Genomic DNA, 22,676 nt, shown 5'->3' with positions numbered 1-22,676 from the left:
ATGCAGTTATCTTGGAACTAGGGTGAAGATTCTATTTGATTTAATGATATATCGCAACATGGCGCTTGTTATCCACAGCACAGAATAAATAATAGTACTAGGTACAGAAGACTCACTCTCTAACAAAACGCGTCTGTTACTATCAGGACAGATATGGTCGCTAGGTGGCGACAGCGCCACGCGCGGCTTATGGCTAGCCACCAAAATTGGTGTGGAACGGATGTACTTTTAGCTACCTGTAGCAGTGACGAAATCGCGGAGTGAGCCACGCCTGTCCACAAGCAAGGCCAGCTGATGGGCTAGGGCAGCGGTTCTCAAACTTTTTTGGTGACGGAACACGGAAGCGAAATATTTGACGGAGCCCCAAATTAAATATTTTCGTTCGTCACTGTCGACCAGATATACCTATACAAGAGCTGGTTAGCATACATTTAGTTAGAAATTTTTGTTCAGAAAACAAATAACTTGCACTTTTCAATGAAAGCTTTAAGTAAAAAAGACAATCAATAATTTTAAAAGGTTTATTAAAATAAATATTTAGCAATTACATTTCTCATTAATTAGGAAACAATTCTAGGGCACAATTTACGATATAAAATCCTTAGCAATAACACAATTATTATTACATACATAAACCTAGTTTTTACGCCACAAATAATGAAATTGCGCCAATATAAGTGATTTAAGGGGCTCCCCCACGCCAATGACCTTCGATCTGAATCCCTTAGTTTTCTAATGTTTTTTGTAGCTTATTATATTAACAGCAACGGCTTTAAGCAATATAGTATCCAATATTTACTTCAAAGTTCATTGTCTTCGAGATATTTGGCATCAAAGTTGAAAAATTTTAGGGTAAAAAACTGGTTTTCTGGCCATAACTTTTGTGTTAATTAGTTTAAAATGAAAACCCTAGACACGTTTTTCGAGACGTCAATGACGAACCCAAATATGTAAATTTCGTACATGTAAGATCCTTCACAGCAAACTAGATACGAAAGTGGTATTTTACACAATGTTTAAAAAATTCATGAAAAAATAAGTATTAATTTCTTTCAAAATCCGGTGGACAAAACCGGAGATAAAATATTAAAGAACCGATAACCATTTGTCTTATAATAGTTATAATTCTATCTGTTGTGCAAAAAAAGGAGATGCGATTCAAAACATGTAAAAAATCGATGAAAACCTCGGGTAGCCCCTTAACTCATCTGTCATATTTTGAATAAGTCCCTTTTAAAACTTTTACAACACACTGAAATACCTTGAAAAATAGTCCCTATTATATGTTTTTGACAGCTGTCAATCTGTTATTTTTTGTCATCCCTCTCAACCTTCACCGCTGGTTTCCTGAGCCTAGTCCTCGGGTTATCCTTAAGGTCCTCTTTGGGCAGCGTTCCTGGGCTGGTGGAGCGCTTGAGCCTTCGGTCTTTCAAGGTCCGGAGAGACCCAGTCTCCACTCTACCTCTTTTTGGCTCTAGAATCTTTGACGCCTCTATTTTTTGTGGTTTTGGTATATTTGGTTTAGCGTTTTCTTTAGAGTCACCTTCTAGACTTATATTCTTTGAAAGTCTCTTTACATCTTTGTTTTTTGTATCATCTAAACTTACAGTCTTCGAAAGTCTTTTCGAATCTTTCGGAATTTCTTTCAAAGAAAACTCTTGCTCCAAATTCTTAACAATGTTCTGCCTCAAAGATTTCTTCGCATAAGTTTTCACTGACGTTTGGGGGGTGAAAAACTGATCCGGGGTCGATTCGGAGGGGGTGAAGAATTCAACTTTCGACTTATCCGTCTGCGGAGTCATGGCTACATCTATATCTTCATCGGAAGGTTCAGTAACTAATATATTTACTTTGGAACGGGGTCTCGGAGTTATAGTTTCAAGTACAGGTTTACTAGTTATCGGGATTGGTATTTTGAAGTTGATTTTCTTCTTAGGCACAATCTGTTCTTCTGGCTCGTCGAAATTAAGAACTGGTATCTTACATTTCAAATCTGGCAGTTCTTCTTTATTTACAACCACTTTGTTGAACACAGGCGGTTTACTACGCTTCGCTTCTGGCGTTTTCAGTATATCTTTAGTAGGTGTAAGTTTGAGATTTTCCAAATCATTCTCAATATCCGTCACTATGTCTGGTATTTTGTCAGATTTCCTTAAAATTTCAGAAGCGGTCATCAAATTCATGATTTCATTCTTAGTGTAACCATCTACGTCAGCCGCTTGAAGTATCTCACTGATTCTCACGTATATATAATCGTCAGACTTAGCGTAATTCTTCTGTGAAAGCTCAAAATACGCAGCTTCTATCAAAATCTCCAGCTCAACATTAAAAAGCTCCTTTTCAAAACTTTTCTCAATTATATCAACGACATATTTCTCGAATTTCTCTCTAAGCTTTCTCATGGCCGCTTTTATCTTGCTTTCGACATTACAGAAGTTTTCTAAAACACCGTTGAAGTAATTCTTAGCGACATCGAATTCTCTGCCTCTATAATACACGCTGGCTTCCAAACCTAGCAATTGGGACGCCAAAATGAATATTGAAGGTGTCTCGCACACGTAACACTCGCATTTGGTGGAATGGTCAAAAAACTCTGGTGTCTTGAAAGCGGCGACATACTCAATGGGTATGGATGGACTAGTTTGATGTTTTCTGGGTATGCGTGCGTCGCGTACGGCCTCTAGTTGGGGGGTGAGGGGGGCGGTTTTGGGGTCGTTTTGGATCGGCTCTTGGAGGGCACACTCGTTGGATCGGAGGCCGACGATGCGTTTGAGCCGTTGGTCGATCGTTGCCTGAAAAGATTTTTTATAATGAGTTAATTTGTAACAATTATTGAAATAAAGGATAACAGTTATTTCGCACGTGTATCGTACAACGTTTTACAATACATATGGCCCTTTAACTGTTTACCGCATACAAAGCCATATTTGACGGATATGATATTGAACTCTATTGACCGCTATTAAAGTTCATATTTAAACAAATAAATTAATTTAACTTTTTTTTTAATCAACCAACTGATCATCAAAAAAATAGTATTAATTAGTTTTACCTATTTATTGTTTTAAATATTGTACACTAATATTTCAAATCTATGAACTTACTCTGGCCACGTCACACCGGCTAGGATCAGTGGCGGCCACACACAGCGCGAGCCTCGCTTCAGCGGACGCGGAGGCGAGCGCGCAGGCGGCGGCGGCCCTCCCTCTCCGACGCAGGCGGAGCGAGCGGGACAGTGACACGGCCCGGAGGCTGGCCGAGAATATGCTCTGCTTGAGGAAGAGCGAGCGGCGCTGGCGGAGGCACCAGGTGCTCTCTGAAATAAGGGCATTTTCACTTAAAAGTGTACCATGTACTTTTTTTCCAAAATGCATCAACTTCTGGGTTATTTCTACGAATCACGAGGACTATACAGGGTGTTTGGTACATCGTTTGCCAAATTAAAACGGCAGATAGGTCGTGTCATTTGCTATCTACTTATGCCTAGAAAAACAAAATTGGCTATGGTTTTTTTTTACTACTACGCAAGTAAAAAATTTAAATTTACGAAAAACTGTCCTATGACAGAAAAAAAAACCGGGCAAGTGCGAGTCGGACTCGCGCACGAAGGGTTCCGTACGATAATGCAAAAAAAAAACAAAAAAAAAAGCAAAAAAAAAACGGTCACCCATCCAAGTACTGACCACTCCCGACGTTGCTTAACTTTGGTTAAAAATCACGTTTGTTGTATGGGAGCCCTATTTAAATCTTTATTTTATTCTGTTTTTAGTATTTGTTGATTTAGCGGCAACAGAAATACATCATCTGTGAAAATTTCAACTGTCTAGCTATCACGGTTCGTGAGATACAGCCTGGTCACAGACGGACGGACGGACGGACGGACGGACGGACGGACAGCGAAGTCTTAGTAATAGGGTCCCGTTTTACCCTTTGGGTACGGAACCCTAAAAACTATAACACTTCTATAAGTGAAAAATTTTTTTTGCACCAAATGAAATATTTCAAGGCCTGAGAAGATAGCAAATGACTCAACCTATCAGCCGTTTTAATTTGGCAAACGATGTACCAAACACGCTGTGTAACCCAAAAGTTAATGGTTTTTCGAAAAAAGTAAATGGCACCATTTTTTCTCAAAACCCCCGCAAACAAAACATGATTGAGATTTTGAGACGACCGGTCTGGCCTAGTGGGTAGTGACCCTGCATGTGAAGCCGATGATCCTGGGTTCGAATACCGGTAAGGTCATTTATTTGTGTGATAAACACAAATACATATTTGTTCCTGTGTCATGGGTGTTTCCTATGTATGTCTTTAAGTCACATTTATAGACGGGTCTATCGCGAATTTATTTTATTACCTTTATTTATTTTTAGGGTTCCGTACCCAAAGGGTAAAACGGGACCCTATTACTAAGACTGCTGTCCGTCCGTCCGTCCGTCTGTCACCAGGCTGTATCTCACGAACCGTGATAGCTAGACAGTTGAAATTTTCACAGATGATGTATTTCTGTTGCCGCTATAACAACAAATACTAAAAATAGAATAAAATAAAGATTTAAGTGGGGCTCCCATACAGCAAACGTGATTTTTGACCAAAGTTAAGCAAAGTCGGGCGTGGTCAGTACTTGGATGGGTGACCGTTTTCTTTTTGCATTTTTTTCCGTTTTTTTTTTGCTTTATGGTACGGAGCCCTTCGTGCGCGAGTCCGACTCGCACTTGCCCGGTTTTTTTTTTATGTAGCCGCAACCACGACCAGTGAAACCTGTGTCGAAACGTCGGTAAATAAAACTAATAAAATAAATTCGCGATAGATCCGTCCATAAATGTGAGTTAATATGTATTCAAAACGCGAGAGAAAGTTTTAAATATTATATGACGTCTTGGACGGTCAAAGGCTTAAAAAAGGTACCCACCAGTGTTCCCAACAGTGAGGTAGTGCCTCTGGGCGTTGACGCTCGCACTGAGGTCTCCATACAGCGCCTGAGCGTCTAAAACACGCCCTATTGCTATAGGCATAGAGTCCATATCGTTTGTTAGGCTGGATTGTGTCTAAAACATAGACTAGGAATCCTCTAGACGGAGTTTAGAGCAATTATTTCATGCAACCGATGATGCTAAAAATGCGGGGGTGCGCGGGACGAGGTGAGCGAAGTCCCGTGCCGTGATTGGTCCGTTCAAACGACGAACGAGTTCACGGACGTCGCACAAAGACACTTTCGACTCGAACATGGAGTAAAATTACCATATGCGTGGCAGAGGGGGTAGCGCGACTATGCTAAGTCTGGAGGATGTTTTGTCTGTGGTCTAAAACGATCATAAATATGACATTTTTAGGCAAAAGGCACATTTTCAGCAGTCACAAGGTCGATTTATAAAAAAAATATGTGACTCCCTAATTATACACCTATAATAAGTACCATTTTGCTTGAAACTGACACTATAGTTATCTAAATAAGTACTCACCAGTGTTCCCAACAGTGAGGTAATGCCTCTGAGCATTGACGCTGGCACTGAGGTCTCCATAGAGCGCCTGCGCGTCTAAAACACGCCCTATTGCTATAAGCATAGAGTCCATATCGTTTAGGAGGCTGGATTGTGTCTAAAACGACCATAACTATGACATTTTTAAGCAAAAGGCACATTTTCAGTTGTCATAGGGTCGATTTATAAGAAAAATCGTGTGACTCCCTTATTATACGCCTATAATAAGTACCATTCTGCTTGAAAATGACACTATAGTTATCTAAATAAGTACCCACCAGTGTTCCCAACAGTGAGGTAGTGTCTTTGAGCGTTGACGCTGGCACTGAGGTCTCCATACAGCGCCTGCGCGTCTAAAACACGCCCTATTGCTATAGGCATAGAGTCCATATCATTTAAGAGGCTGGATTGTGTCTAAAACGACCATAACTATGACATTTTTAGGCAAAAGGCACATTTTCAGTTGTCATAAGGTCGATTTATTAAAAATAATTTGGCCAAGTCCGAGATAGCTCGAGGCATTTAGTGTTCCGTACGGCTACCATCAGTTTGGCATTGACGTAAACGATATCGTGAACGTAATTTACTTCCTATAGGTATATCTCTTTCGCACTAATATGTCAGTACGAGCGAGATGCATAGAAAGTAAATTACGTTCACGCCCACGGTAGCGTTTATGTCAATGCCAAACTGATGGTAGCCGTACCGCTCGCATCGTTACATTTTACAGGGGTTGTTTGCCTGTTTTTAGGATACCGTATTCAACTACACACACAGAACAATAGTACAAAGTGTCTAAGTGCGAAGGCCGAAGGCCGAGCTTTAGCAAAATGTCTTCGCTTTAGCACAGAGCAATAGTACAAGTGTCTAAATATGAAGGCCAAAGGCCGACCTCCGCGTAGCCCGAAGGCCCGAAGCGTCCAGGATGTCAGTGCTTTAACACAGAACAATAGTACAAGTGTCTAAATGCGAAAGCCGAAGGCCGAGCTCCGCGTAGGGCCGAAGGCCCGAAGCGTCCAGGATGTTAGTACTTAAACACAGAACAATAGTATAAGTATCTAAATGCGAAGGCCGAAGGCCGAGCTCCGCGTAGGGCCGAAGGCCCGAAGCGTCCAGGCTGTCAGTTCTGTGTTTAACCACTGACATCTTGCAGGCTTCGGGCCTTCGGCCCTACGCGGAGCTCGGCCTCCGGCCTTCGCATTTAGACACTTGTATTAATTACCTGTGTTTAGAACTGACCTCCTGGATGCTTCGGGCTTTCGGCCCAATGCGACTTCAGCCTTTGGATCTTGCGACTTAGACACTTGTACTTAAAAATACTTGGAAAAGTTACGGGAGGCGCGCGTCTGTCGGACGCTTCAGATCTTCGAATCGCTCCTTCGGCCTTTGCATTTAGTTAGATTCTTGTACTATTGCTTTGTGTTTGAATACCGAAGTCGAGCATCTCGCGAATGCTTGATGTATTATAATAATTTAGAGTAAGCTTGGCCTTACGATTGGCGCACCACGATTTTTTGTCCTGCGATAATTTTGTCGCAGAAATGCAACGTATGTGTTTATATGTTAGTGCGCACATATGCGACAAAAAAATCGCAGCGATTTTAAAATTGTGATTTGTCACATTTTTCCGCGATTGTCGCAAAGTGATTGCAGCATGCGGAGTTGTATGGCCCCGCGCGAACTATGATAATAAAATCGCACCCCGGCCGGACCTCAGTCGGCATTTCGCTCTACAAACCCCAACATCTCGGCACCTGCATCTCCAATGGAGTCTCAAAATGAGACGCTAGATGTTGACCATTTAATTATGGAAATAGACGGGGATCACCTTTGTGTTATAAATGCTCAAAGTCATACAGCAATCGCATATTAAAGACACGTTTCATGACAAGCGACTGGTACGAAATCCATGTTGAGAATGAACAAATCGTCGACTTTTTCATCGCAGTGCGCGCAGTGAATTTTCTGCGATATAGGCGATATATTACAGCGCGATTCTAAAATCGTGTCGCAAAAATTAATATCGTGGTGCGCGCTTGGCCTATAATACCTTAATTGTATACTCCTTCAATTTGAATTTAGAACTCATTATTATTTTTTATTTGATTTTGTTTCTAGTTCTATGCCATATATATATGTATATATAGTTCGTTTTTTTAGCATTAGAAAGAACTCCGCAGAAGCAAGCGTGCAGTTTTTATCAGGCTTGTTAATTGTTACTAATTATTGAATTATCTAATGTAGCATGGTCAATAGGTACCTACATATAATTTACTTCAAATTGTTACCGCTAAAAGTGCCAGATTTAGAATCACAAGCGAACTTCTGCGAAGTTCTTTCTAATGCTAAAAAAAACGGACTATAGACTTTAATATTATTTAGAACTGCTAAAAAACAAGATCGGCTTACTTTAAATATTTCGTCAATTTTACCTTTGTTTCTAAAAAATGTGATATTTAACTGTCATATACTATTAATGTCTTCCAAAATTATTTTCTCGTAACAGGACTGAGGGGCTACCGCGTAAACCGAAATTCGCAATTTGCGGGGATCTTTCTCTTTTACTCCAATGAAGGCGTAATTAGAGTGACAGAGAAAAATGCTCGCATTTTGCGAACTTCTATTTTCGCGGTTATAGCCCTGAATCTTGTTGCTCACCGATCCGTTCAAAAATATACATAAGTACTGAATATAATTAATAGATATTATAATTATACAATTAATACAGAAATGTAATGGTACTTAATGAAAAGGAATATTGTGTATATTGTTTCGACGAATCAGATACTCTCAATAAAATCTATACATGAGGCCAAAGCTGTTCATAAATATTAAATGACTTTATTATCTCTATACGCCTTACTAACTCTATGTGTCCTATTGTGGAAAAAAAAAACACAACGACAGTGAAGAACGGAATTCTTAATTTGAATTTTTCAGATTTTTGAGATGTAGGAGTCCATTGGTTGGAAAGCCCGTTCGAAATTGAAACTTATTTGCAATATAATAAGGTCGTATTTTGTAGATCTCTCTCATACTTATAGTAGGCTATTGAGATAAAATTAAATATCCCACAAAAATAAGCAAGCAGAATTAAACTTTGTGTCAGAGACATAAGTCATAAATTTCAATGCCAAAGTTTTAACTAAGGATGTTTCTCGCCTAATATGAATTGACCAGTGTAAGCATCAGTTAGCTAGCCCTAAGCAACCAAAGGTCAAGCTGCAGTTGAAAAACTAATAAAGATAAAGTTAAGCTGATAATTTTCCCGCCGTCTCCATGCTTCTTTAAGTTGGGTATTGACTGGTCAGCTGCCTGTTAGCTATAGTTTTCGCGAAAATCGCCAGGACAGAGGTGAAAATTTTTGTATGAAAACTTGCAACTTTAAATGCATTTTTTGACGAAACTATTGCAGTCTAAAATGAAGTCAAAATCAGTCCATCGACTCAATTTTTTGCAAGCTTTCTAATGGTACCCCACACGATTCTTACAAATGAAAAAAGTTTCAGCCTACCCCTCTCAACCCCCTAAATTTCCCCCTTTAATAAGAAATAAGCAGTTTTGACTTATTTACAATATGAGTGGTGGTAATTGCTATAACTGTTCCAAATTTTAGGTATCTATGTCAAACGGTCTCTGAGAAAAACGTATTTAACTGATTTGCAAGACCGAAGTGATCCCATAAGTGTTCCGTAAACAAAGTTTTGTACGGAACACTAACAAGACCGAAGTGATCCCATAAGTGTTCCGTAAACAAAGTTTTGTACGGAACACTAAAAATGTGTGACTCCCTTATTATAGAGCTATAATAAGTACCATTTTGCTTGAAAATGACACTATAGTTATCTAAATAAGTACTCACCAGTGTTCCCAACAGTGAGGTAGTGCCGCTGAGCATTGACGCTCGCACTGAGGTCTTTATACAGCGCCTGCGCGTCTAAAACACGCCCTATTGCTATGGGCATAGAGTCCATCTCGTTTAGAAGACTGGATTGTGTCTAAAACGACCATAGCTATGACATTTTTAGGCAAAAGGGACACTTTCAGTAGTAATAAGGTCGATTTATAAAAAAAAATGTGTGACTCCCTTATTTTCCTATAATAAGTACCATTTTGCTAGAAAATGACACTATAGTTATCTAAATAAGTACTCACCAGTGTTCCCAACAGTGAGGTAGTGCCGCTGAGCATTGACGCTCGCACTGAGGTCTCCATAGAGGGCCTGCGCGTCTAAAACACGCCCTATTGCTATGGGCATAGAGTCCATATCGTTTATTAGGATGGATTGTGTCTAAAATGACCATAACTATGACATTTTTAGGCGAAAGGCAAATTTTCAGTTGCCATAGGGTCGATTTATAAAAAGAAATGTGTGACTCCCTTATTATACGCCTATAAGTACCATTTTGCTTGAAAATTACACAATAGTTATCTAAATAAGTACTCACCAGTGTTCCCAACAGTGAGGTAGTGCCTTTGAGCGTTGACGCTGGCACTGAGGTCTCCATACAGCGCCTGCGCGTCTAAAACACGCCCTATTGCTATAGGCATAGAGTCCATATCGTTTAAGAGGCTGGATTGTGTCTAAAATGACCCATAACTATGTCATTTTTAGGCAAAAGGCACATTTACTGTATAGTCATAAGGTCGATTTATAAAAAAAAATTGTGTGACTCCCTTATTATACGCCTATAATAAGTACCATTCTGCTTGAAAATGACACAATGGTTATCTAAATAAGTACTCACCAGTGTTCCCAACAGTGAGGTAGTGCCGCTGAGCATTGACGCTCGCACTGAGGTCTCCATAGAGGGCCTGCGCGTCTAAAACACGCCCTATTGCTATAGGCATAGAGTCCATATCGTTTAGGACGCTGGATTGTGTCTAAAACGACCATAACTATGACATTTTTAGGCAAAAGGCACATTTTCAGTTGTCATAAGGTCGATTTATTAAAAAAATTGTGTGACTCCCTTATTATACGCCTATAATAAGTACCATTTTGCTTGAAACTGACACTATAGTTATCTAAATAAGTACTCACCAGTGTTCCCAACAGTGAGGTAGTGCCGCTGAGCATTGACGCTCGCACTGAGGTCTTTATACAGCGCCTGCGCGTCTAAAACACGCCCTATTGCTATAAGCATAGAGTCCATATCGTTTAGGAGGCTGGATTGTGTCTAAAATGACCATAACTATGACATTTTTAGGCAAAAGGCACATTTTCAGTAGTCATAAGGTCGATTTATAAAAAAAAATGTGTGACTCCCTTATTATACGCCTATAATAAGTACCATTTTGCTTGAAAATGACACTATAGTTATCTAAATAAGTACTCACCAGTGTTCCCAACAGTGAGGTAGTGCCGCTGAGCATTGACGCTCGCACTGAGGTCTCCATAGAGGGCCTGCGCGTCTAAAACACGCCCTATTGCTATAGGCATAGAGTCCATATCGTTTAAGAGGCTGGATTGTGTCTAAAATGACCATAACTGTGACATTTTTAGGCAAAAGGCACATTTCAGTTGTCATAAGGTCGATTTATAAACATAATTGTGTGACTCCCTTAATATCCTCTAGCCGCCCATACGTCAAACCTTGCCAAGCAAAATGAAGTCTTCATTTTGTGAACACAAAGTTAAAATTGGAATGGAAAAGGAGACCTTTTTATAAGTCTCTGGGCGGCTAGAGGTTATACACCTATAATAAGTACCTTTTTGCTTGAAAATGACACGATAGTTATCTAAATAAGTACCCACCAGTGTTCCCAACAGTGAGGTAGTGCCTTTGAGCGTTGACGCTCGCACTGAGGTCTCCATAGAGCGCCTGAGCGTCTAAAACACGCCCTATTGCTATAGGCATAGAGTCCATATCGTTTAGGAGGCTGGATTGCACCACGCGGATGAGTTTCGCTGAGGCGGCCGCTTGTTTCGTGTTGTGGTAGTATATCTGTGGATGAAAAGGGAATTTAAAGAATTTACCTGGCCTTTATAATAAAGCTTTTTTAAATAATACAATGATGGTGACAAACAGGAATACGGCCCGCCCGATGGTAAGCGGTAACCGTAGCCCATGGATGCCTATGACGTCGGCAACAGTGACATTTGTCAAATGTCGCACCTCTGTCACCGTGGTGAAATAAGGGCCTGGTGTTTTTTTAAATGGGTAGTTTTTGAAAAGCCGTATGCATTATGTCCAATACAATTGTCATCTGTGTACAAAATCGGTACTGTTACTGTTGTGTTGTGTGTGTGTTGTGTTGTGTGTTACTGTTGTGAGACTAGCCCAGGACCGGGATAAGTGGCGTACATGAAGAGACGCATACAGTGGCGGATTTGCAGTCCTTGCCGCCCTCGGCCCCAGGCCCTGTAGCCGCCCCTTTCTCAGCACCCATCATATTGACTACATTTTGAGTTATTTCTTGTTATCATCAGCTATTTTTTTGTCACAATTTGCCGCCTCAAAAAAACTTGCCGCCCTAGGCCCGGGCCTACTTGGCCTTAGGGCAAATCCGCCAATGGAGGCATAAGCTCAGCAGTGGGCAAATGAAGGCTAGAATGATAATGTACAAAATCAGATTAGGGAGAATTACGCGAAACTCTGCGTAAGGGGCGCCACTGCCACAATCAGTAACAATCATAATCTAAGTATCTACCGCAAACGAGAGAGTCGAAATTTTGTTATCTAACCTCTCTATGTAAAGGTACAGAATAAATAACAGTACTAGGTACAGAAGACTCACTCTCTAACAAAACGCGTCTGTTACGATCAGGACAGATATGGCCGCTAGGTGGCGACAGCGCCACGCGCGGCTTATGGCTAGCCAGTAGCCACCACAATTGGTGTGGAACGGATGTACTTTTAGCTAAATCACGAAATCGCGGAGTGAGCCACGCCTGGTAAAGGTAGGTACTACTTACAGCAGCATCACATAAGAAGACTAGCGCCGCCTCCCTGGTTCTATCCTCCTCCATCATGCGCCCTGCCCACTCGGCAGACAGAGACAGTATGCGACGTAGATGCTCGCTCGGCTTATACGCGCGGGACAGTATGACACCAGCCGCTTCTAAGTATGCCTCTCTGAAAAAAAAAACATTTCTTAACTTTTCATATGTATTCATATCATAATCATTTATTCAGTAAAAGTCATACATTGTCATTTACATACAATTCACTTAATAAACAAAAAATAAACTAAGGATAATATAGAATTGACAAAAAAAATACATGACAATTTGCATAAAAGATGGACATTCGGTATCGTCTTGGGTCGTCCCATTCGTTTTTCGTCAAGTTCTTAAATTATTAGTCCTATTCTGCTTTCGTCACCCATTCTACATGCGTCACAAACGTCGGTGGCTTTCAATGTACAATACGTGACGAAAGCAGAACAGACGATACCGGATATTCCATGAGGATTGTCCCGCATGTTTAAATCATCTTATGTTTTTTTTTTTGTGTGGCCAAAAGTGGCTATGCACTTTTGCAGCCGTATTTACATTGTACAAGAGGATATTTGACTGTATTGAAAGTAAATTATTTTACACCATGCATGAAATAAAGCACCAGAAGATTAATAGATTAATAGAGAAATGTAGACTGCAGTTATTTTTAGACACATTTCTATTTTAAAACCCGTATAAAACTATAGAGTAGGTAATTTGATCGTGACGTCACATGCTAGTGTTTCATATAAATCCCATAGTAGCAAGATCGTTTTGACAATTTGAAAAAAGAAACTGATTTGACTAGTCAGTCGTCAAAAACCCTATACTAACCTAACTGCAACGCGTATATACTCCGTACAGTTGCTGTAACATGACACGCAACACGATACAACACACAATACTGACCTGTCTTGGAGATGCTGGCTGACTCGCAGGGCTACATGCGCCAGCTGCAACGCGTACACGCTCCGTACGTGCAACAGTTGCTGTAACATGACTCGCAACACGATACAACACACAATACTGACCTGTCTTGGAGATGCTGGCTGACTCGCAGGGCCACATGCGCCAGCTGCAACGCGTACACGCTCCGTACGTGCAACAGTTGCTGTAACATGACACGCAACACGATACAACACACAATACTGACCTGTCTTGAAGATGCTGGCTGACTCGCAGGGCCACATGCGCCAGCTGCAACGCGTACACGCTCCGTACGTGCAACAGTTGCTGTAACATGACACGCAACACGATACAACACACAATACTGACCTGTCTTGAAGATGCTGGCTGACTCGCAGGGCTACATGCGCCAGCTGCAACGCGTACACGCTCCGTACGTGCAACAGTTGCTGTAACATGACACGCAACACGATACAACACACAATACTGACCTGTCTTGAAGATGCTGGCTGACTCGCAGGGCCACATGCGCCAGCTGCAACGCGTACACGCTCCGTACGTGCAACAGTTGCTGTAACATGACACGCAACACGATACAACACACAATACTGACCTGTCTTGGAGATGCTGGCTGACTCGCAGGGCCACATGCGCCAGCTGCAACGCGTACACGCTCCGTACGTGCAACAGTTGCTGTAACATGACACGCAACACGATACAACACACAATACTGACCTGTCTTGAAGATGCTGGCTGACTCGCAGTGCTACATGCGCCAGCTGCAACGCGTACACGCTCCGTACGTGCAACAGTTCCTGTAACATGACTCGCAACACGATACAACACACAACACTGACCTGTCTTGAAGATGCTGGCTGACTCGCAGTGCCACATGCGCCAGCTGCAACGCGTACACGCTCCGTACGTGCAACAGTTGCTGTAACATGACACGCAACACGATACAACACACAATACTGACCTGTCTTGAAGATGCTGGCTGACTCGCAGTGCTACATGCGCCAGCTGCAACGCGTACACGCTCCGTACGTGCAACAGTTGCTGTAACATAACACGCAACACGAGCAGAGGCGATGTCAGGAAATCTTGCGGTACTGAAATAAATGTAAATCATTGATTATTTCATTAAACTAGTACTCTGCGAGGTGTAGACCTCGCAAGAATATATAGTTTAAAACTGAATAAATGTATGGCTCCGCCATTTTGAAATAATTCCAAAAACTGAATCGAGAAAAAAAAAATAGTTATTATTGAACCGGCTCACAAACTCAAAATCGGTTGAGAATTGCGACCCGTAGAGGAGAACATCCGGACAAACGAAAGGATTTTTGCCTTAGCTGAAACGAAGACCTTCGCTAACGCTCGGCCAATAAAGGCTGATATGATGATGAGTGCCCTTACAGATTGTGTTGAAACATAATATATGTAATATTCTTATTTCGATTCTTTCGATTTTCTTATTGTACACACATAACAATGATTAAATTAATATGAATATGGTGATGATGAATTCCATTATATTATTTATTTTTTCTACTCCCGTACTTTTATTTGTCATTTAAAGGGTCGTGCACGCACCTTTAAAACCCTACCTTATAGTTGTCAAGACAAGTCTTTAGTCTATTCCCAAAAAAAGTATGTATTTGTGCATACACGCAGTATCTTTATGGCACTTTTACGATACTTCGTGTAATCACCACTTAAAAAATATTGTATGAAATACATTGTTGCCAACCTAATTTTAATTGTCATCTTTGACAGATTAGTGAACCATAGACAAGTTTTTTTTTTTATTTCATTCATCTTTTCCCTTTTCCCGCCCGTACTCTTCATTCTTTGCTATTTCTTGAATTCGTTAAATGTATAATTTTATTTCAAAGTAAGTGATTTGTCGTAGAAACAGTATTGTATGCAACGTTGTTTAAATGAGTCAAAAAATTGCTTCGCCTCAAATTGTTACTCACGCCACTCGCCTTTTTTGACCTCTCTTAAACAACGGTTGCATAAAATACTATTATTTAACAATTAAAACGTGTGAAATTTGGTGTCTCACCGTCGTCCAGTCGCGACAGAACCTCCGTCCATATCTTCACTCCTCGCAGAGCGGGTTTGAGGACTGTGTGCTCCTGTTCTAGGGTCCGGCAGCAAGGGACCAAGTCGGGGTCTATGCTCTGAACAGAAAAAAAATGTATAAGTACAAAAAAAATGTCCTAGCATTTTTCCACAAATCACGGGAGTCTGGGGTCCGCTTGACAACTAATCCCAAGAATTAGCTTAGGCACTAGTTTTTACGAAAGCAATTGTCCGGTTTCCTCACGCTGTTTTCCTTCAGCGAAAAACGACTGGTAAAGATTAAATGATATTTCGTAATGTTTCGAAAAACTCATTGGTACGAGCCGGGGTTTGAACCCGCGACCTCCGCATAGTAAGTTGCACGCTCTAACCGACCACCAATGTTATCGAGTATATACAACAAAGTGTAAAACTCACCTGCTCTTTAATGTTTTAAGTGTCTATTGTATATTTAATTATTTAAGTACTGCGGAATGGAGTATCGAGACAAACCATGCTGGTTTAACGATGCTCTTGGATCAAAATATTATGTAATTGTGATTTATCTCTAATAAATAAAATAATAAAATAAATAAATCTTCCATTCATATCTCACACCTGCGTCAGCCAAATCCATCTCCGCTTTCAAGAACAGCAGTGTAGCCTCCGTCACTTTCACTTTGACGTCGCCCGTGCGCGCCATGTTGTCTAGTATAGACGACAATATGTAAAACTCACCTGATCTTTAATCTTCCATTCATATTTCACACCTGCGTCAGCCATCCATCTCCGCCTTCAAGAACAGTAGCGTAGCCTCCGTCACTTTCACTTTGACGTCGCCCGTGCGCGCCATGTTGTCGAGTATAGACAAGATGTAAAACTCACCTGTTCTTTACTCTTCCATTCATATTTCACACCTGCGTCAGTCAAATCCATCACCGCCTTAAAGAACAGCAGCGTAGCCTCCGTCACTTTCACTTTGACGTCGCCCGTGCCCGCCATGTTGTTGAGTATAGACAAGATATAAAACTCACCTGTTCTTTAATCTTCCATTCATATTTCACACCTGTGTCAGTCAAATCCATCTCCGCCTTCAAGAACAGCAGCGTAGCCTCCGTCACTTTCACTTTGACGTCGCCCGTGCGCGCCATGTTGTCTAGTATAGACGACAATATGTAAAACTCACCTGATCTTTAATCTTCCTTTCATATTTCACACCTGCGTCAGTCAAATCCATCTCCGCCTTCAAGAACAGTAGCGTAGCCTCCGTCACTTTCACTTTGACGTCGCCCGTGCGCGCCATGTTGTCTAGTATAGACAAGATGTAAAACTCACCTGATCTTTACTCTTCCATTCATATTTCACACCTGCGTCAGCCATCCATCTCCGCCTTCAAGAACAGTAGCGTAGCCTCCGTCACTTTCACTTTGACGTCGCCCGTGCGCGCCATGTTGTCGAGTATAGACAAGATGTAAAACTCACCTGTTCTTTACTCTTCCATTCATATTTCACACCTGCGTCAGTCAAATCCATCACCGCCTTAAAGAACAGCAGCGTAGCCTCCGTCACTTTCACTTTGACGTCGCCCGTGCCCGCCATGTTGTTGAGTATAGACAAGATATAAAACTCACCTGTTCTTTAATCTTCCATTCATATTTCACACCTGTGTCAGTCAAATCCATCTCCGCCTTCAAGAACAGCAGCGTAGCCTCCGTCACTTTCACTTTGACGTCGCCCGTGCGCGCCATGTTGTCTAGTATAGAAGACAAGATTGCGGCGATGTGCGCGCTGTGGATTGTGCGGACGGCGGTGGGCGTGTGGAGAATGACGGAGTAGAGGGTGTCTAGGGAGGGGGGTTGTGCTGAAAAAAAACCACAAAAATTGCTATCGTATTATTTATGAGGTTGTTATCATATCATAACTTATGATATAAAATAAAACCGTTTACGTCGGTTAAAACAGGGGCCGAAATTTCGAGGGCGGACAGGTCTTACCCAACTGGCGCGAAGTGGCGCAGAATAGGGCAGAATGGCGCTCTCTTGTGTCAGAGACCAAGATCCTCTTTGGGTCACTGAGCCAGTGATGTATACTTATTTATGAAAAACAGGGGCCGAAATAGCTTAACCTTTAGATTAGTTTAGATAGACGACCATACAGGGTGTAGTAACATGACTCACCGCACATCCAAGCACGCTTGCCGGAAGGTAGGTAATGTAGCGCGCGCCACACGCCGGCTACAGGCGACAGCGACGGCCACAGGCGACCATACAGGGTGACTAGTAACATGACTCACCGCACATCCAAGCATGTCGCTTGCCGGAAGAGAGGTAATGTAGCGCGCGCCACACGCAGGTCACAGGCGACAGTGACGGCTATAGGCGACCATACAGGGTGACTAGTAACATGACTCACCGCATATCCAAGCATGTCGCTTGCCGGAGGAGAGGTAATGTAGCGCGCGCCACACGCTGGCCACAGGCGACAGTGACGGCCACAGGCGACCATACAGGGTGACTAGTAACATGACTCACCGCACATCCAAGCATGTCGCTTGCCGGAAGAGAGGTAATGTAGCGCGCGCCACACGCTGGCCACAGGCGACAGTGACGGCCACAGGCGACCATACAGGGTGACTAGTAACATGACTCACCGCACATCCAAGCATGTCGCTTGCCGGAGGAGAGGCAATGTAGCGCGCGCCACACGGCGCCCACAGGCGACAGGGACGGCCACAGGCGACCATACAGGGTGACTAGTAACATGACTCACCGCACATCCAAGCATGTCGCTTGCCGGAAGAGAGGTAATGTAACGCGCGCCACACGGCGGCCACAGGCGACAGGGACGGCCACAGGCGACCATACAGGGTGACTAGTAACATGACTCACCGCACATCCAAGCATGTCGCTTGCCGGAGGAGAGATAATGTAGCGCGCGCCACACGCCGGCCACAGGCGACCATACAGGGTGACTAGTAACATGACTCACCGCACATCCAAGCATGTCGCTTGCCGGAGGAGAGATAATGTAGCGCGCGCCACACGCCGGCCACAGGCGACCATACAGGGTGACTAGTAACATGACTCACCGCACATCCAAGCATGTCGCTTGCCGGAGGAGAGATAATGTAGCGCGCGCCACACGCCGGCTATAGGCGACAGTGACAGCTATAGGCGACCATACAAGGTGACTAGTAACATGACTCACCGCACATCCAAGCATGTCGCTTGCCGGAAGAGAGGTAATGTAGCGCGCGCCACACGCCGGCCACAGGCGACAGCGACGGCCACAGACGACCATACAGGGTGAATTCGTGGTGGAGCAATGTGCTGAAATAGTCAATATGTGAGATCCTTAAGGTACATCGTATTTTCGGCAACGATCGTATTTGTCTTGCTAGTTCAGTAAATCTTAGTACTATTTGTACCGATACACAGAATAAATAATAGTACATACTAGGTACAGAATGTTCAATTTTGTCACTCTGTCAATATCACTCTTCCATATTAGCGCGACAGTGACAGTTGCGTTTCGATCGCTACGGAGCGTAAGCGATTGGCATCTTGGCTACGCGGCCTGTTACGACAGATATGACCGCAATGTGGCGCAAGTGCGACCAGGCGTGAGTTTAGTAGCGGTGCGCGGCAACTACTACTGCTAGACACCAAAATTGGTGTGGGCCGCATGTACTTCTAGCGAAGCGACGAAATCGCGGAGTGAGCCTCGCCTGGCCCAGATTGAATGAAATAACAAGACACGTTACGAACACAACACATGTTATGAAACTACACAACGGGACTTATTCGCGTATTTAAGTTTTAAGATTTACCTCCGACGTTTCGAGGACGGCGTTGTCCCCGTGGTCTCGGAGAAGACTGACAACGCCGTCCTCGAAACGTCGGAGGTAAATCTTAAAACTTAAATACGCGATTAAGTCCCGTTGTGTAGTTTCATAATGTTAAATAATCGTGAAAGTTTAAATCAGTGTTTTACAACACATGTTAATTACTACCCCCCTTATTCATAAACGTTTACTAAAGTTAACAAGTCGATAATAATCGTTTGTCCCTTTCCATCATACTTATACGTCGGAAAGGGACAAACGATTATTATCGGCTTGTTAACTTTAGTAAACGTTTATGAATAAGGGGGTTCATCTGTAAATAACTTACTTGAACTCTAAATGACCGAAGAACGGCTTCAAATTCCCATACAATTTCGTCTCAATGGCCACATTACAAGCGTCTAGCACCGTCATCATCTGCAGCTCTTCATCGTCACAGCCTTTAAGAGCCTTAGCCTTCACATCCATAACTAGACTCATATACTTCTCCGAGCTAAGACCTTCGGGCTGAGCGAAAACTAAACTCAAAAACCCATCTATAAGCGCTCTCTCATACATTCTACAGTCTAACTCACATATACTCTTGTTATATAAGGCTCGGCTTATATTTTTCAAGTCCTGAGCCGTTTTAAAGTGAAGGAATTCATGCGTTAAATATAAGTCGAACAGTTGTATCGCTGAGTTATAATTTTCTGCCTTGTTTAAAAGTATAGCGGTGTTATGTATGTCAGTTTGTAGCTTACGGAGGCATTTTTCATGATTTGAGCAACCTAGGCGGCATAGATCGGTTAATATTATGTGTTGTTTTTTTATAATCATTAGATATGGCTGTAGAATCATGTTGACATCCTGTTTTGAGTTAAGACAGGCGGAAACGAAGTTTTTAGCCAAAAACGATAGACGCAAAGCGTCGTGTAAACCTGATTTAATCTTACAGTTATCGCATTTCAACAACTGTTCAGTATCTTTTAGTTTATCAAGTAAAAGAATTATCAGTTTAAGGCAAGTTTCTTGACTTTCATCTGTTAGTGTTAACTTTGTTAAATTATATTCGATAAATACTCTTAATAATTGATTTATGTATGGATAAGTAGCTCTCATCGCTTTTAAATATCCCAATCTCTCCGTAGTTTCACAAGAAATTATCAAACTGTTTAACACAGTCTCATTGATGCTGGGATTATCATTATCGGTCAATATACAGCAGAATGAATTCAAGTAGAATGTCTGTAAACAGTGGAACAGCTCCGGAGCATGACCGATGAAAGGAATACAGCTACGAACCGCCGCAGTCAATACGGAATCTTGAAAATTCAATTTCGTTGCATTTTCCGCTATAACATAAAAGCAGTCGCTGAATTTTACATACAGCTCCAGCATTTCTTTCTCAGTTAACTTCTTAAACGATTTCACATCTTTTTTTAACGATAAACTTTCAAATATCATTCCGAAACTCTTGTTCAGCTCTTTCGCATGCTCCGTATTGTAAAGAAAGTGTAATTTCTTTAATAGAAACACTAGTATAGTATTACAGAATTGTACGCTGTCATACATGTGTATAATTTTCTGTATGTCTTCGATAAGTTTTGGTAACAGTTTGATGATGGCTCGGCGTCCGGTCTTGAACTTTTCTATGAACATGAGTCGGTCGGCGAGGAGGTTCCAGTACGTCTTGCAGTATTCGGAGAGCAGGTTGTTCTGCTCGTACTCGAATGGCATGTAGGAGAGTTTGAGGACCAGCTCTGGTGGTGGCTGGGACGGCTGGAATTTAAGAACATTATCATTAGTGCAATATTAACATTCTTTAGCTTTCATAAGTAATAGTTACTGATATTTAACAAGCTTTTTTCAACTAAAAGACACATCAAGATCGCGTAGTCGTTTTCAAATGCTAAAAAAACAAACTATAAGAGAGTTGCACATACTAGAAATTGCTCACCTGTCTCACAATGAACTTGTGTATATGATACACGCAAGCCAGAACCTTCACTCGCTCGGGCTTCTCCAGGCCCCTCGTCTGCCGCACGCAGTCTATGGACAAGTTCAGCAACGCTTTGGAGTCTATCTTGTCGCGCCATGATGGAACTTTGTCAATATTTCTGTAAAGTTGTAAAAAGAATGAATTATAATCATCAATATACTTAATAATTGTACTTACAATCGATTCTCCTGAGTCCTAGAGGCCCTTATAAAGGTTTATTCTAAGACTTAGGCTTTAGGACTCTGTCCTTCAAACAAAAGTAGATCAAATCTATGTTTATAAATTTATAAATTGTAATGCCCCCATTTTTGTACATAATATTTAGTATATAATTAAAGCTTGATTTACAAGTTTCATCTATCAAATCCACCAACGATGCTTGGTGCAAACCACGACCCAAACTTTCAAAGCGTTCATATGATAGAAATACATAAAATATTAGAATGATAAGACTGTCCACATACCTACAAAGTATACATAGAACGTTTAGAGAGAAAACTCCCTTGTCTTTTGATGGTAATTTCTCTAAAAGTGCCTTGTAATCAGAGTAAACTTTGTCCAAGTCATGAACATCGTTGGCTGACCCGTCCGCCTTCAATTTAGCAATTAAATCGTTCGCTTCCATTGTAGATTATTTACTCGTTCACATAACTCTCTTGTCAATACATTAAAACACTTCAAATCACACAAAACAATTATAATTTTAGCGCTTAGCTTCAATTCACTATTTGACCGTTATTTTTCGTACTTGAATTAAATGTCAAATCTAAATTGTTTCCGTTGTCAAGAAATTTTTAAGTTACCTTGAACTGAACCAATCACAGCTAAGGATTTGTTCTTATGAGACCAAGGCCCCTACGTTTATTGTTCTATTTGACGCCGCAGCAACTAGTATCATTTCTCTCTCCTCGCTCTTATAAAATGCCATTTGTCAAAAAAGGACAACTATACTGTTGACAAGATGGACTTCAAATCCAAGTGGCCCCTTTTTAGGCGACCCAGGTTGTGCATGTGTGCGTAAAAACGTATATGTGTGCTCTTTTAGGGATGTGAAAAGTCGATTTTAATCATGTTATATATCGATAAACGCTACACAGCGGAACGAAATAGCGATTAATTGAAGCTTCAATATCTTCGTTAAACATAAACATAATTGAAATGCTAATGGATAATTGAATATATTAGAATGTAATAAAATAATTCAATTATTGCGGACCACCTATTCTAGTAGGTATTTATGTATTTTAATTAAATATCTGAACTTTCCCTTGGTTCTCTCCTGGGGCGTGACTATAAAATTGTGATCTGATAACCACAATAAAGAAAAAAAGCGTTTTTGTTCATTTTAGGTATAGTTAAACCTTTGAAGTAAAATTAAAATTGCAAGAAATGTCGGTAGTTTATCGATATGACTTTATCGACATGGCTACAGCAAAGTGGGTCGCTTTGTTA

General features: G+C 41.6%; 1 protein-coding gene across 1 annotated transcript; it reads right to left on the bottom strand.

Moving 5' to 3' along the window:
* Positions 1 to 1,177: 1,177 nt before the first annotated feature.
* On the bottom strand, positions 1,178 to 21,943 carry LOC134676573 (uncharacterized). Its single transcript, XM_063534964.1, has 23 exons — positions 21,689 to 21,943; positions 21,183 to 21,342; positions 19,572 to 21,004; positions 18,607 to 18,728; positions 17,031 to 17,260; positions 16,434 to 16,580; positions 15,401 to 15,518; positions 14,309 to 14,441; positions 13,943 to 14,002; positions 13,455 to 13,514; positions 12,400 to 12,559; positions 11,252 to 11,428; positions 10,821 to 10,956; positions 10,525 to 10,617; positions 10,229 to 10,303; positions 9,929 to 10,003; positions 9,636 to 9,728; positions 9,343 to 9,435; positions 5,772 to 5,851; positions 5,476 to 5,598; positions 4,913 to 5,048; positions 3,105 to 3,316; positions 1,178 to 2,792 (listed from the first exon to the last, which is right to left on the bottom strand). The coding sequence occupies exons 1-23, from the start codon at positions 21,847 to 21,849 to the stop codon at positions 1,308 to 1,310; spliced, it is 5,562 nt and encodes a 1,853-aa protein (XP_063391034.1). The 5' UTR covers positions 21,850 to 21,943; the 3' UTR covers positions 1,178 to 1,307.
* Between the last annotated feature and the right edge of the window lie 733 nt (positions 21,944 to 22,676).

The sequence above is a fragment of the Cydia fagiglandana genome, chromosome 24 (assembly GCF_963556715.1).
Source record: "Cydia fagiglandana chromosome 24, ilCydFagi1.1, whole genome shotgun sequence".
NCBI classification, from domain to species: Eukaryota; Metazoa; Arthropoda; class Insecta; order Lepidoptera; family Tortricidae; genus Cydia; species Cydia fagiglandana.
Note: the sequence above shows the minus strand (reverse complement) of the source record. Positions and strands in the feature narration are given on the sequence as shown.

Bases quoted from the DNA above. Each gene is read 5' to 3' on its own strand.
- LOC134676573 (XM_063534964.1), bottom strand. From the start codon at position 21,849: ATGGAAGCGAACGATTTAATTGCTAAATTGAAGGCGGACGGGTCAGCC. The intron at 21,343-21,688 runs GTATGTGGACAG...ACAACTTTACAG, and splicing joins GTTCTATGTATACTTTGTAG to AAATATTGACAAAGTTCCAT. The intron at 5,852-9,342 runs GTGAGTACTTAT...CTATGCCTATAG, and splicing joins CCTCACTGTTGGGAACACTG to CAATAGGGCGTGTTTTAGAC.